The sequence below is a fragment of the Schistocerca cancellata genome, chromosome 12, assembly GCF_023864275.1.
Source record: "Schistocerca cancellata isolate TAMUIC-IGC-003103 chromosome 12, iqSchCanc2.1, whole genome shotgun sequence".
Classification (NCBI taxonomy): Eukaryota; Metazoa; Arthropoda; class Insecta; order Orthoptera; family Acrididae; genus Schistocerca; species Schistocerca cancellata.
This window is the reverse complement of record NC_064637.1, coordinates 19050916-19063260: the sequence shown is the minus strand read 5'-3', so window position 1 is coordinate 19063260 and position 12345 is coordinate 19050916. Positions and strand designations below refer to the sequence as shown.

The following is a 12345-nucleotide window of genomic DNA, read 5'->3' as shown; positions in this document are numbered from 1 at the left end:
TTTGTGAGTTCTGTTTGGATACTTCAGCATCTGTTGTCTCAAAATCTGCCACTATTTTCTGTGTGTTTCCTGTTCAACAATACAGTAAACCACTTCACTTTCTGAATTAACGATTACACTATCTCACTGCTCCACAAGTATTCCCTATTTCTTGACAAAGGCATTTTTGTACTGGTACTGAACACACAGAACTTCAAGTTGGAAAAAAACTTCAGGCAACTGGCAAGTTTTCCATGTAATTGCAGTAAGACATAAGAAAATGTTTCTACTAACTTCCATAAGCTACTTTTGGAACCTGAGGAACTACCCGGAAATTGATTTGCTGGTGGTGTTTCCGTGTCAAAGAAAGTGCAGAAGTAGTTTTTACAAGTGTTGTCTGGAAGTTTACTTGCTAATAGATACACACATTTACAGTTTAATGTCATGGTAACAATGAGGTGATTACAGGTGGAAAACAAGCTCAGGTTGAAAAGAATGAGGACAGAAATTGACCATGTTCTTTTAAAGGAACCACCCTGGCATTTGCCACGTTCAGGAAAGCCTAGTGTAGCCTAAGTCTGGACTACAAGTTCAGTGAATTACCACTTGCTCTGTAATCGTGAACTGAAATTGGAAACATGTAAGAGACATCTAACTTGGTAGTACCATCTTGAGGCAATTTACGGAGACAAAGGAAAATCTATGGAGAACACAGGCAGCACAGTGCAACATTCCTTATTCAAGAGAGCACTGGACACTTTGCAATGTACTGGTGAACCCATCCTGAGGGCTCTGAGGTGAGTGAGGTGGCAGACAGACACACATATACCTTTATTCTTAAAAGACATTGTAGACACCGTTGACTGTATAAAATATTTATTGTTACTATTGCAATTTTGGCCTTATGGCCATTTCAAGTAAACTGCAAAAGTTACCTAAACACAAAGATACAAAACTGAAGCATAGAGTGCATATACATAATTAAGCAAACATTTCATTAAGAAAGTAGCTCAATTATAAAAATTGGAGATAAATATACATTACTTACATTCTGTCAGAATATAAAACTATCTGACACGAGTACATGCCGTCGTCAAAATGCAGCCTTTTGAATGTGAGAGTCCCACAAGATCCGATGAGTACGACACTAATTACATCGTAATATGTTGTTAAATATATACTGAACTGTCGATGTTACCATTGTTCTAATAATCTATCACACATACAAGTTCAGGTGCACTGACAACATGTGGAGCTAAGTCAGTTGGCGCAAAAATACATTTACTAAAGATACTGCCTGTGCACGTAGCAAAGATAGTGCACACCAAGGATACAACTTATAAGCTTTATATCAGAAAGTCTTTTCATCTGTCGACTTTGTACAGCTTACTAAATAGTGCTATGATTGTAATGGGCAGTAGGATAGGATGGAGGATAATACATGTGTTATTTGTTAATAAGCTCTCACATTGACTTAAGTGCTCGTAAATGAGATGAAGACAGAGCTCTGATATATAATACTTGGTATGCGTATAAATTTTACGAATATGAATGGCATAAAACGCTCGCCAGCAATCCAATTCACTGTGTAGCACCACAAATTCCAACAAAACATCACAGTACCTCTGCACAAATATAGGATGCATCCTTCAACCTGGCTCTATTATAGCAAACAGGACTAAGTAAATATGTATACTATTCCATCAAAATTGTTTAAAATGTTTTCAGTAAGTGTCTAAAATAACTGTACAGATCTATGAATTTCTGTTGAAGCAGATGGATACAATAAATCACATTCTTCAGATACAATGAAATGTTGAGGCTACATTTAATTTATAAAACATACAAAAATAAAATACATTGGAGTATGCTTTTCTTCCCTCGTTATAGTCCATAAACTTTTCTTTGCAGTAAAATACACCAGGATTACTGGTAAAATTTGTTACTTATGATTTAAGACAAAACCGGTCAGATACATCACATAAAAATTGGTGATCTTAAAATACATAAAATAAGAGATGTGATGTATCTGACCAGTTTTGTCTTAAATCATAAAAATTGGTGATCTGAAAATACATAAAATAAGAGATGTGATGTATCTGATCAGTTTTATCTTAAATCATAAGTAACAAATTTTACCAATAATCCTGGTGTATTTTACTGCAAAGAAAAGTTTATGGACTGTAATGAGGGAAGAAAAGCATAGTCCAAAGTATTTTATTTTCGTATGTTTTATAAATGAAATGTAGCCTCCATATTTCATTGTATCTGAAGAATGTGATTTATTGTATACATCTACTTCAACAGCTATTCATAGAACTGTACAGTTATTTTAGACACTTACTGAAAACATTTTAAACATATTTACTTAGTCCTGTTTGCTATAATAGAGCCAGGTTGAAGGATGCATCCTATATTTGTGCAGAGGTACTGTGATGTTTTGTTGGAATTTGTGGTGCTACACAGTGAATTGGATTGCTGGCGAGCGTTTTATGCCATTCATATTCGTAAAATTTATACGCATACCAAGTATTATATATCAGAGCTCTGTCTTCATCTCATTTACGAGCACTTAAGTCAATGTGAGAGCTTATTAACAAATAACACATGTATTATCTTCCATCCTATCCTACTGCCCATTACAATCATAGCACTATTTAGTAAGCTGTACGAAGTCGACAGATGAAAAGACTTTCTGATATAAAGCTTATAAGTTGTATCCTTGGTGTGCACTATCTTTGCTACGTGCACAGGCAGTATCTTTAGTAAATGTATTTTTGCGCCAAATGACTTAGCTCCACATGTTGTCAGTGCACCTGAACTTGTATGTGTGATAGATTATTAGAACAATGGTAATATCGACAGTTCAGTATATATTTAACAACATATTACAATGTAATAAGTGTCGTACTCATCGGATCTTGTGGGACTCTCACATTCAAAAGGCTGCATTTTGACAACGGCATGTACTCGTGTCAGATAGTTTTATATTCTGACAGAATGTACGTAATGTACATTTACCTCCAATTTTTATAATTGAGCTACTTTCTTCATGAAATGTTTGCTTAATTATGTATATGCACTCTGTGCTTCACTTTTGTATTTTTGTGTTTAGGTAACTTTTGCAGTTTACTTGAAAATGGCCATAAGGCTGAAATTGCAATAGTAACAATAAATATTTTATACGGTCAATGGTGCCTATGATGTCTTTTAAGAAATATTATATGACTGTGAATCCCAACCGTGAGAAGTTAAACACATCTACCTGTTTGTCATTTTCTACAACAGGGGGCGCGGCGCTGTCAGGCGTGGGGGCGACACTGTCGCGGCTGCGCCTGTCGGACAACCGGCTGTCGGCACTGCAGGGCCCGCTGCACCTGCCGCAGCTTAGGCTGCTGGACATCTCCGCCAACAGGTGGGTGTCTGCCTCTAGTCAGCTCTACAGTCTCTCGTCCGAACTAGTTGCCACTGTCGTGGCTGGACAAACTGAGACAGGTACGATGTGGGTGGACGACGTAAGTATGTGGTCAGCTGAGCTGGAGGCGACAGGATGTGGTGTACTCTTAGGCAAAGTAAAGGTATCACGAGCTGGTGACCGGCAGTAAGTGTACATTGTATCATCCTCGTGTCACCGTATAACGTTACTGCAACCGTAACTAGGGAGAATTATCTTTGTTTCGATAAAGTTTGACAGCTTCGTGTGCCGCAACAGAAACATTATAGGCCTTGAGACACAACATTCTTAATCACGTGGCGTTGTGGTAGCTCAGAGGTGATATAAGAACCAGGCATGTCAGAGAGAAGTCAGTCAGTAATCATAAGCAGGGCAGAGGGGTAAGACACTCACCCCACAGGAAAATACTTGTACTGGTAGAGTGTAAAATTTATTTCACTTACATGTGTCCTTCTAGCAATTTTCTCTGATGTTAGTGGATATCTGATCTCTATCATGAAAAAGTATGAGTGTCTTGGACATACAGGAATAGACACCTAATGGAACCCTGTCCTGCCTACAATTGAAATATTATTAATTATGTTTTTTAATGAAAGCATAGTTAGACTTGGTTAAAGCCAACTGTAGGGTATGGAACCCAGAACGATTTTTGATAACACTGGAAATCATGCAGAGTTGTTATTTGAGAACAGCACACATATTTTTATTCGACGCAATAGTTGTTGCTGCTGTACTAGTTGCTCATTGCTGTGGAAACTAAACAGGGTATGATATCAGTGCTAGGTTCCCAGGATCTTAAAGTGTTCAAGAACAATATGTTAATCTTGTTGCTGCTGTCACTATTGTGGCAAAATTTCTTCCTTCAATACTGAATTTCCCACATGTCATCAAAATGATGTAAACAGCTACAAAATGTAACTTCTTTGAAATCAAACCAGTTTGAGTCACTTAGCATGTATTATTAACATTTGAATTACTACAGATCAGTTTTTCCACGCTTACGAAACATTAAGAATACATCCCACAACTATACATCAGAAACACATTACATTTCAGCTTCTCTCCATCACAGCTCACAACTGACTCTGTTCTTGTATTACTACTACTACTACTACTACTACTTCTACTACTACTAGCCAAAGAAAACATAAATGGAAGATGCATAAGCATTAAATTATAGGACCCAAACGTCAAAATAAGTCAGTGAATTCACATTGAGAAAATATACATTACTGGTGTCACAAATTATTTACAGGGCAAAAGCGGTATCATTTTGCACGATTGATTACATCTGTATCACCTACTACCGTACTCCAGAATCGTACATGTGTAGTCTCATTGCAGCAAGGGTGAACTTTCTGCATTTTCTTCTCATTTTCTCAATTTGGTGCATACTGATTCATTTTCGCACGCTTAATAGTTCTGTCGGGAAGGGTCTACAGGTCGGACCCCTCTAATGGTACCGGCAGAGTCTATTTCGACGTGCTGTTGACAGGCGTGTTGCACGTATGTCGACAGGCTGACGGAGGTGCCACCCCTGTCCAACCTGACGTCGCTGCTGCACCTCAACCTCAGCTCCAACCCCCAGCTGGGGCCGGCACTCGGGGGCAGCGCGCTGCGCAGCTTGCACCAGCTGCAGGTGCTCGACCTGTCCTCCGTGGGGCTCAAGCACGTCACTCCGGCACTGCTCGAGACCTGTCCCAACCTGCGGACCGTCAGTCTCAAGGTAAGAACGCAGATCGGTGTCTCTCTTCTCTTTCTCGTCCCTGTCCATACGTTCACTCTAGTGCTACCGAAGGTGTGTCCCATCTCGAGGACCACGAATCTCAGTGGTAGGCCACATTCTCTGCGTTTCCTGCTGTACCAGTTCTAGATCTCCATGCTGCTGGAGTGCTATCCCAACGTGTGGACTGTTTCACGGTAAGAGCTCACTACCTCCCACCCTCACTAGTTCACACCTCGATGTGTCCACTGCACGGAACTACTCGGCTCTGGTTTGACCTCGCTCTCACACATTCTCTCCCTCAGCGCTCAGTCCGTGCCGAGGGAAACGACATCACTCGGGTACTACTGGAGCTCTGTCCTTATCTGATCACTATCAATCTGAAGGTGAGACCACAATTGTCCTTCTATTGTGACCAGTCGAGGTCTGTCTACCCGGAGGCTCAGTTACATTGGATCACTGCCACTATAGACCTATCCCATCTGCCAACTCTCGGTCTCCAGGTGAAGGTAAAGTCTGTCCCTTTCTTCCTGTTCCTTGTCTAGACACATTCTGCACAGGACTTAAAATGTCACTCAGCATCTACAGCCCTGCCCCAGCATAAGGTCTCTCTCTCTCTCACTCTCTCTCTCTCTCTCCCTCTCTCCCTCTCCTCTCTCTCTCATGATAACACCACAGTGACCCCTCACTTTTAATCAGGTAAGTATACTAAAATATGTAAAATAGGTAGGTTGAAGCTAGATATAGTGGTAATTGGCAAAGTGCTGTCCATCTGGAAGAATGACACTTTCGGTCCAATGATAATGCGATGTTTGCTTGCTTTTTTTTTCTTCGTTTGTTCTGCTCGGTGTCGACATACTGCGTTGCTATACTGGCTGAAAAATGGGGGGGGGGGGGGGTGGAAGTCAAACACAGAGTACTTTAAATGATGTAGCCAATAGGTGCACATTTGCGTTTCACAGTTGCTTACTATCACTGTTCACATCCCCCCATATACACATTTAATAAGGCCAGTGTACAATTTTTTAACTTTCGATAACCCTCATTAATAGTTTGCAGCCGAACATCCGCATACTGCTACAATAATTTACTACTATTGAACATCTACGAGCAGTAAAATCCTAACCACACAGTTCTTGAAGTATAACAAGGTATGTATGGGACAGACACTGTCATTGTTTTAACACACAGCCTAATTGTGTTACACTTATTTCACGGATGCATTGCTGTTGATCTAACCAATACAGGTTCCTCGTCCGAAACTCAGCCGTGACTGACTGTCTCGGGACCAAAAATTGGGCCCTTACGTATCCTCACAATAATAGGCACTGAAACCGCACATTGTTCAAAGTTTAATTTTTCAGATATTACAATTAAAACTTAACTCATTAAATTAACTGAATACATCGAAAAATTGCTTCTTTTTAACAGTTTCTTCTACTGCGAGAGTTAGGCCAAATTATTTGTTTAAATCATGAAATTAACATACCGTATTTACTCGAATCTAAGCCGCACTCGAATCTAAGCCGCACCTGAAAAATGAGACTCGAAATCAAGGGAAAAAAAATTTCCCGAATCTAAGCCGCACCTGAAATATGAGACTCGAAATTCAAGGGGAGAGTAAAGTTTTAGGCCGCACCTCCAAATCGAAACAAAGTTGGTCCATTGTAATATGAGACACAATTTAGGTCGAATGAATGACGATACAGCTACAGTAGTTTGGTTCGCTTAGTAAGCTAAGCAGTTAGGCTTTACCAGGTAGCCATAGCTATGCGTCAGGCGCTCCGTCCATAATTATACGGGTACCCTTCCTTTTTCACGTGCTTCGTCTGGTTTGGATCGATTGCTTATTTTTCTTTGATCTTATAAGTGCCGTTCTCTTTGTTATAGGTGTTTACGTCACTCTAAGCTGAAAATGCATTACTGTACTGTGTCATGCACTGTTTATCGCATTCTGATAATCAGTGTTTACGGCCTGTCGCCGCTCGCGGCGTGGCTTGCTTTTGTGCGCACTACCGCCGCTTACAATTAAAAAAAGAAAAAGAGAGAAATCGTCTCATTAGCGAAACAATGGCAAGAGACTGCTATTTGTTGTTACTAACACTGCTGCTTTCTTTGACGATCAACAAGAACCAAATAATAGACTGCGTATGATAGAAGATGTTCTGAACGAGAGTTTAGCGAAAATTTTTCTGTTTGAAAATCTTTGCAGACGTCTCTTTAGTACATAACATACTGCACAGAAATTAGTCATCTTAGATTTAAAAATCTAGTCAATTGACGTGCTTCATTTCTGACTATCACCATTAGGCATAAGAATAATACGAATATAAACATGAAATGATATGTATATTCTTCGGCGTTTGCTGTTGTCTCTAGTTTCGTAGTTTATTAAGCGGACAGGATTTAAATGAGATAGCAGCAAACACGAAAGAATACATGGCAAAATGTTTATATACGTATTATTCTTATGGTGAAGAGAATACTGCATGTGATTCACAATTCATAAAAGTTCCTATTAGTAACCATCTCTTCTCATAGGTATAAAAAATTCAGAACGTAGAGTTGGCCATATTGACAAACATCCCAAACAGTCTTGCCAGTCGGATTTTCGTAGTACAGTACATTGAAATGTTGCTACATTCGAAGACTAACAATACGGAATTTGTATTTACTTCGTTGGATAATGTATGAAAATGCAGTGGTCGAAACTAGGGGCGGAGAAAAAATTTCGTCTTCCATCGTTTTTTTTTATTTATTTACTGACGCAGAGGTTTTGGCGCCAGTATTTATCTTTGTGCCTGAAAAGCATGCATATGAATCGCTACATATATTCGACGGCAGAAGTTAGTTGTGGCGGCACCTACCAACATTTTTCAGAACTTCCGCTTACTTTGCACTCGATTCTAAGCCGCAGGCGGTTTTTTGGATTACAAAAACCGGAAAAAAAGTGCGGCTTAGATTCGAGTAAATACGTTATATAGTTATGCAAACAATACTTTTGACAAAACTGTTAATTACTTTGGTATTAATTAAGAGCTGGCTTTGCTAAAATATTTTGGAATAGAGCCAAATAAATATTTAAAGAATACTGTTAGTTGTTCCTCCAAATGTTTATAATTAGTACAGAATTTATATTTGTTTATATCTCAACAATAGAATTTAAGTTACAAAATAATTACTGATTTCACTCTGTAACAAAAGATACTAACTAGGAATACTCAAAATAAATTAGAAAATCAATTACATACATAATACTAAGCACAAAATTAGATCTACTGTTATATTCTTTAAATCTGAGGGCCAACATACTCACGTATGTTAATGGTAATTAGTTAAAAGTGAGAAAAACAAATTTAAGGAAGCAGATGTAAAAACAAGAGAGGAAGTAAAAATATCCCAGCTTGCTTCATCACGATTACTAGGTTGTAAATACGTAATCCAATAGAGATAATGGAGCAGTAGGTATAGTAATTAATTAGAAAGTAGGAGTATGGGTAAGCTTCTTTCAACAGTGCAGTGAATGGATTATCATAGCCAAGATAGAAACAAAGCCAGAACCCACTGCAACCGTACAAGTACTTTTCAGATGGTGAAGAAATTGAAAGAATCTATGGTGAGATAAAAGAATTTATTTGCTACTTAAGAGAGACGAAAATGATATTGTGGTGGGACACTTGAATTTATTAATAGGAAAAGGATGAGGAGGAGTGGTAAACGATGATTACAATTTCAGAAAAAATGAATAATTTATTCAAGAGAAAGAGGTTCATAAATTGAGCAAGTCAATAATTCTTTGGTCCACCTCTGCCACTTATCGAAGCAGCTATTCAGTTATTTACCTTGGCACTGGTTTACAGAGTTGTTATATGTTCTTATGCCCAATTCTGTCCAACTGGCACATTAGATCGTCAGGATCCCGAGCCGATTGGAGGGCGCTGCATGTAATGCTCCAAATGTTCTCAACTGGGTAGAGATCCGGCGGCCTTGCTGGCCGAGGTAACACTTGGTAAGCACAAAGACGAGCAGTAGGAACTCTCACTGAGTGCGGGCGGGCATTACCTTTCTGGATGGTTTGGTATGAAGGAAAACAAAATGGGGCATATATTGCTGACGTATCACTTTGCTGGAAGGCTGCTGTGGATAATACCTACGGGGACCCTGCTATGAAATAAAATGGCACTCCAAACTATTACTCTCAGTTTTCAGGCAGTGTGGCGGGTGACTGTCAGGTTGGTATCCCACTGCTGACCACCGCATTAGGCCGCTGTCACCTGGGCCTGAAATCTCCTCGACTGGAGTAGAACGGTCTTCAGTGACGAGTCCCACCTCAAAAAGAGCCCAGAAGACCAGAGAAAACGTGTCTGTAGATGTTCCAAAAGCTTACATTTCGGCAAGATAACGTGCACCCACACATAACAATAGTTTTCACTGCTTGTGTTCGTGCTTGCCAAATCCTGCCCTGACCAGCAAGGTTGCCAGATCTGTCCTCAATTAAGAACTTTTGGAGCATTAGGGACAGGGCCCTCCACCCACCTTGGGATTTTTGCAATATAACATGCCAATTGGATATACTTTGGCACAATGTCTCTCAGAAGAATATGTAACAACTTGATCAATCAATGCCGAGCTGAATAACTGCTTGCATAAAGGGTGGGGGTGGACCGATATGTCATTGACTTTATCAATTTGTGAGGCAGCTTCTCTAGAATAAATCATCAAATTTTTCTGAAATTGTAATTATTTGTTTGTCTGTACGTGTAGATAACATCTACTGATTTCTGTACCATTCAGATTGTTCCTTCATGGTGCATTCGCCCCCCACTCCCCACCCCCCATTAGAGTGTAGTACAAAAACATGTTGTAGGGATAAGGAATGAAAGAGGAAATCAAACAGATGTTTCTTTATCCTATAAATATTCAGTCACCTCTCTGTCAGTGCATCATGCTTCCAGATGGATTTGCGTGGCTCACAGACATCCTCTCCTTGACATCTGAAAGTATGCCTTATACTCTGCACGCAACCAGTTGTATTGTTGTAGTAGCATCATTGCCACTTGTGCAATTTCCATAATTTTAGCTCTAGTTTGATTGATATTTCCTGTCCAGTAATTTCCACTACCTTTGTATACGATTACCTTCACAAAGATAGTAAAGAGAACCCCTGTACAGGACAATAATATCTGATGGGCACAAACTATATTACTAATAGTGTATTCACAGTTGCAGTGTGCCAGTTTTTGTGCAGCGTTTCTAGGCTGTTGTTCTGAATTTGTGCACAATGCTTTTGGCAGCCACTTTCAGCTTTGTGGTAGCTTAAAATACCAAGTATGGTCTACTTTGGAGCTGCACAGAGTTCAAATGTTATTCCTTCCCAGGAGGCAATTAAACTCAACTTTTGGTTCCCCATTTCCAAGGTGAAATTTGAGGCATTATAGGAGAAGTTCCTGACAGCTCCAGACGTCCTCTATATTATAAGAGAAGAGGAACCATAGCTAAAGCCACATTTTCCTATCTGTAGGAATTTCCCATAATGTGCTGCATAAAATGCGTTCGAGACTGCACTCCCCACTCCTCGGGCAATGCAAATGTGCCAGAGCACTTTCCTATGGTGCAGACAATTTAATGCCGCTGTGTGCTCTACCTGCAGGGAGTGCTTGCATGCTTCAGGAGAAGTTGTCCTGTACGTTGAAATGATTTGCTCGGTCGGACAAGTCGGGAAGGCTTCACTAAACAGCAGCAAACTGCTGGGTGAGAGCTGCAGTATTTCTTTCATGAGGAGAGTCAGCAATACTGCAGCTAATTCTTCATTGTTTCATGAGCAGAGTCAGCAGTAGAGTAACAAATTCTTCAGACTTAATTATTGAAACATTCACCAGAAATGTCAGTTCGTCACTTCTCTGCCTCAGAATATGAGCATGTTACCATGTTGTACCCAAACAGCATATTTGGTGGAGCATGGCTGATGCCAAGCAGAAAAGCCAAATGAAATGGGACGTAATTTTGGCAGAAATCGGAAGAAGCATAAAGAAAACAGCTAAAGCCTTTATTATGTCCGTTGTAATACTTATGTATATATAAAAAAAGATGCTGTAGCTTACCAAACGAGAAAGTGCTGGTAGAGAGACACAATAAAAAACACACAAACACACACACAAATTTCAAGCTTTCGCAACCCAAGGTTGCTTCATCAGGAAAGAGGGAAGGAGAGGGAAAGACGAAAGGATGTGGGTTTTAAGGGAGAGGGTAAGGAGTCATTCCAATCCCGGGAGCGGAAAGACTTACCTTAGGGGGAAAAAAGGACAGGTATACACTCGCGCACACACACACATATCCATCCATACATATACAGACACAGGCAGACATATGTAAATGCAAAGAGGTTGGGCAGAGATGTCAGTTGAGGCGGAAGTACAGAGGCAAAGATGTTGTCGAATGACAGGTGAGGTATGAGCGGCGGCTACTTGAAATTAACGGAGGTTGAGGCCTGGTGGGTAACGGGAAGAGAGGATATATTGAAGGCAAAGTTCCCATCTTCGGAGTTCTGATAGGTTGGTGTCAGTGGGAAGTATCCAGATAACCCGGACGGTGTAACACTGTGCCAAGATGTGCTGGCCGTGCACCAAGGCATGTTTAGCCACAGGGTGATCCTCATTACCAACAAACGCTGTCTGCCTGTGGCTGTTCATGTGAATGGACAGTTTGTTGCTGGTCATTCCCACATAGAAGGCTTCACAGTGTAGGCATGTCAGTTGGTAAATCACGTGGGTGCTTTCACACGTGGCTCTGCCTTTGATTGTGTACACCTTCCGGGTTACAGGACTGGAGTAGGTGGTGGTGGGAGGGTGCACGGGACAGGTTTTACACCGGGGGTGGTTACTAGGGTAGGAGCCAGAGGGTAGGGGAGGTGGTTTGGGGATTTCATAGGGACGAACCGAGAGGTTACGAAGGTTAGGTGGATGGCGGAAAGACACTCTTGGTGGAGTGGGGAGGATTTCGTGAAGGATGGATCTCATTTCAGGACAGGATTTGAGGAAGTCGCATCCCTGCTGGAGAACCACATTCAGAGTCTGATCCAGTCCCGGAAAGTATCCTGTCACAAGTGGGGCACTTTTGGGGTTCTTCTGTGGGAGGTTCTGGGTTTGAGGGGATGAGGAAATGGCTCTGGTTATTTGCTTCTGTACTAGGT

At 40.6% G+C, this 12345-nt stretch overlaps 1 protein-coding gene across 1 annotated transcript in view; it reads left to right on the top strand.

Moving 5' to 3' along the window:
- Nucleotides 1-12345, top strand: part of LOC126109837 (chondroadherin-like protein) — a 222495-nt gene that overhangs the window by 116678 nt on the left and 93472 nt on the right. Inside the window, exons 9-10 of the mRNA XM_049914896.1 lie at nucleotides 3268-3394; nucleotides 4952-5159. Coding sequence (XP_049770853.1) covers nucleotides 3268-3394; nucleotides 4952-5159 — 335 coding nt within the window. The remainder of the gene's footprint in view (nucleotides 1-3267; nucleotides 3395-4951; nucleotides 5160-12345) is intronic.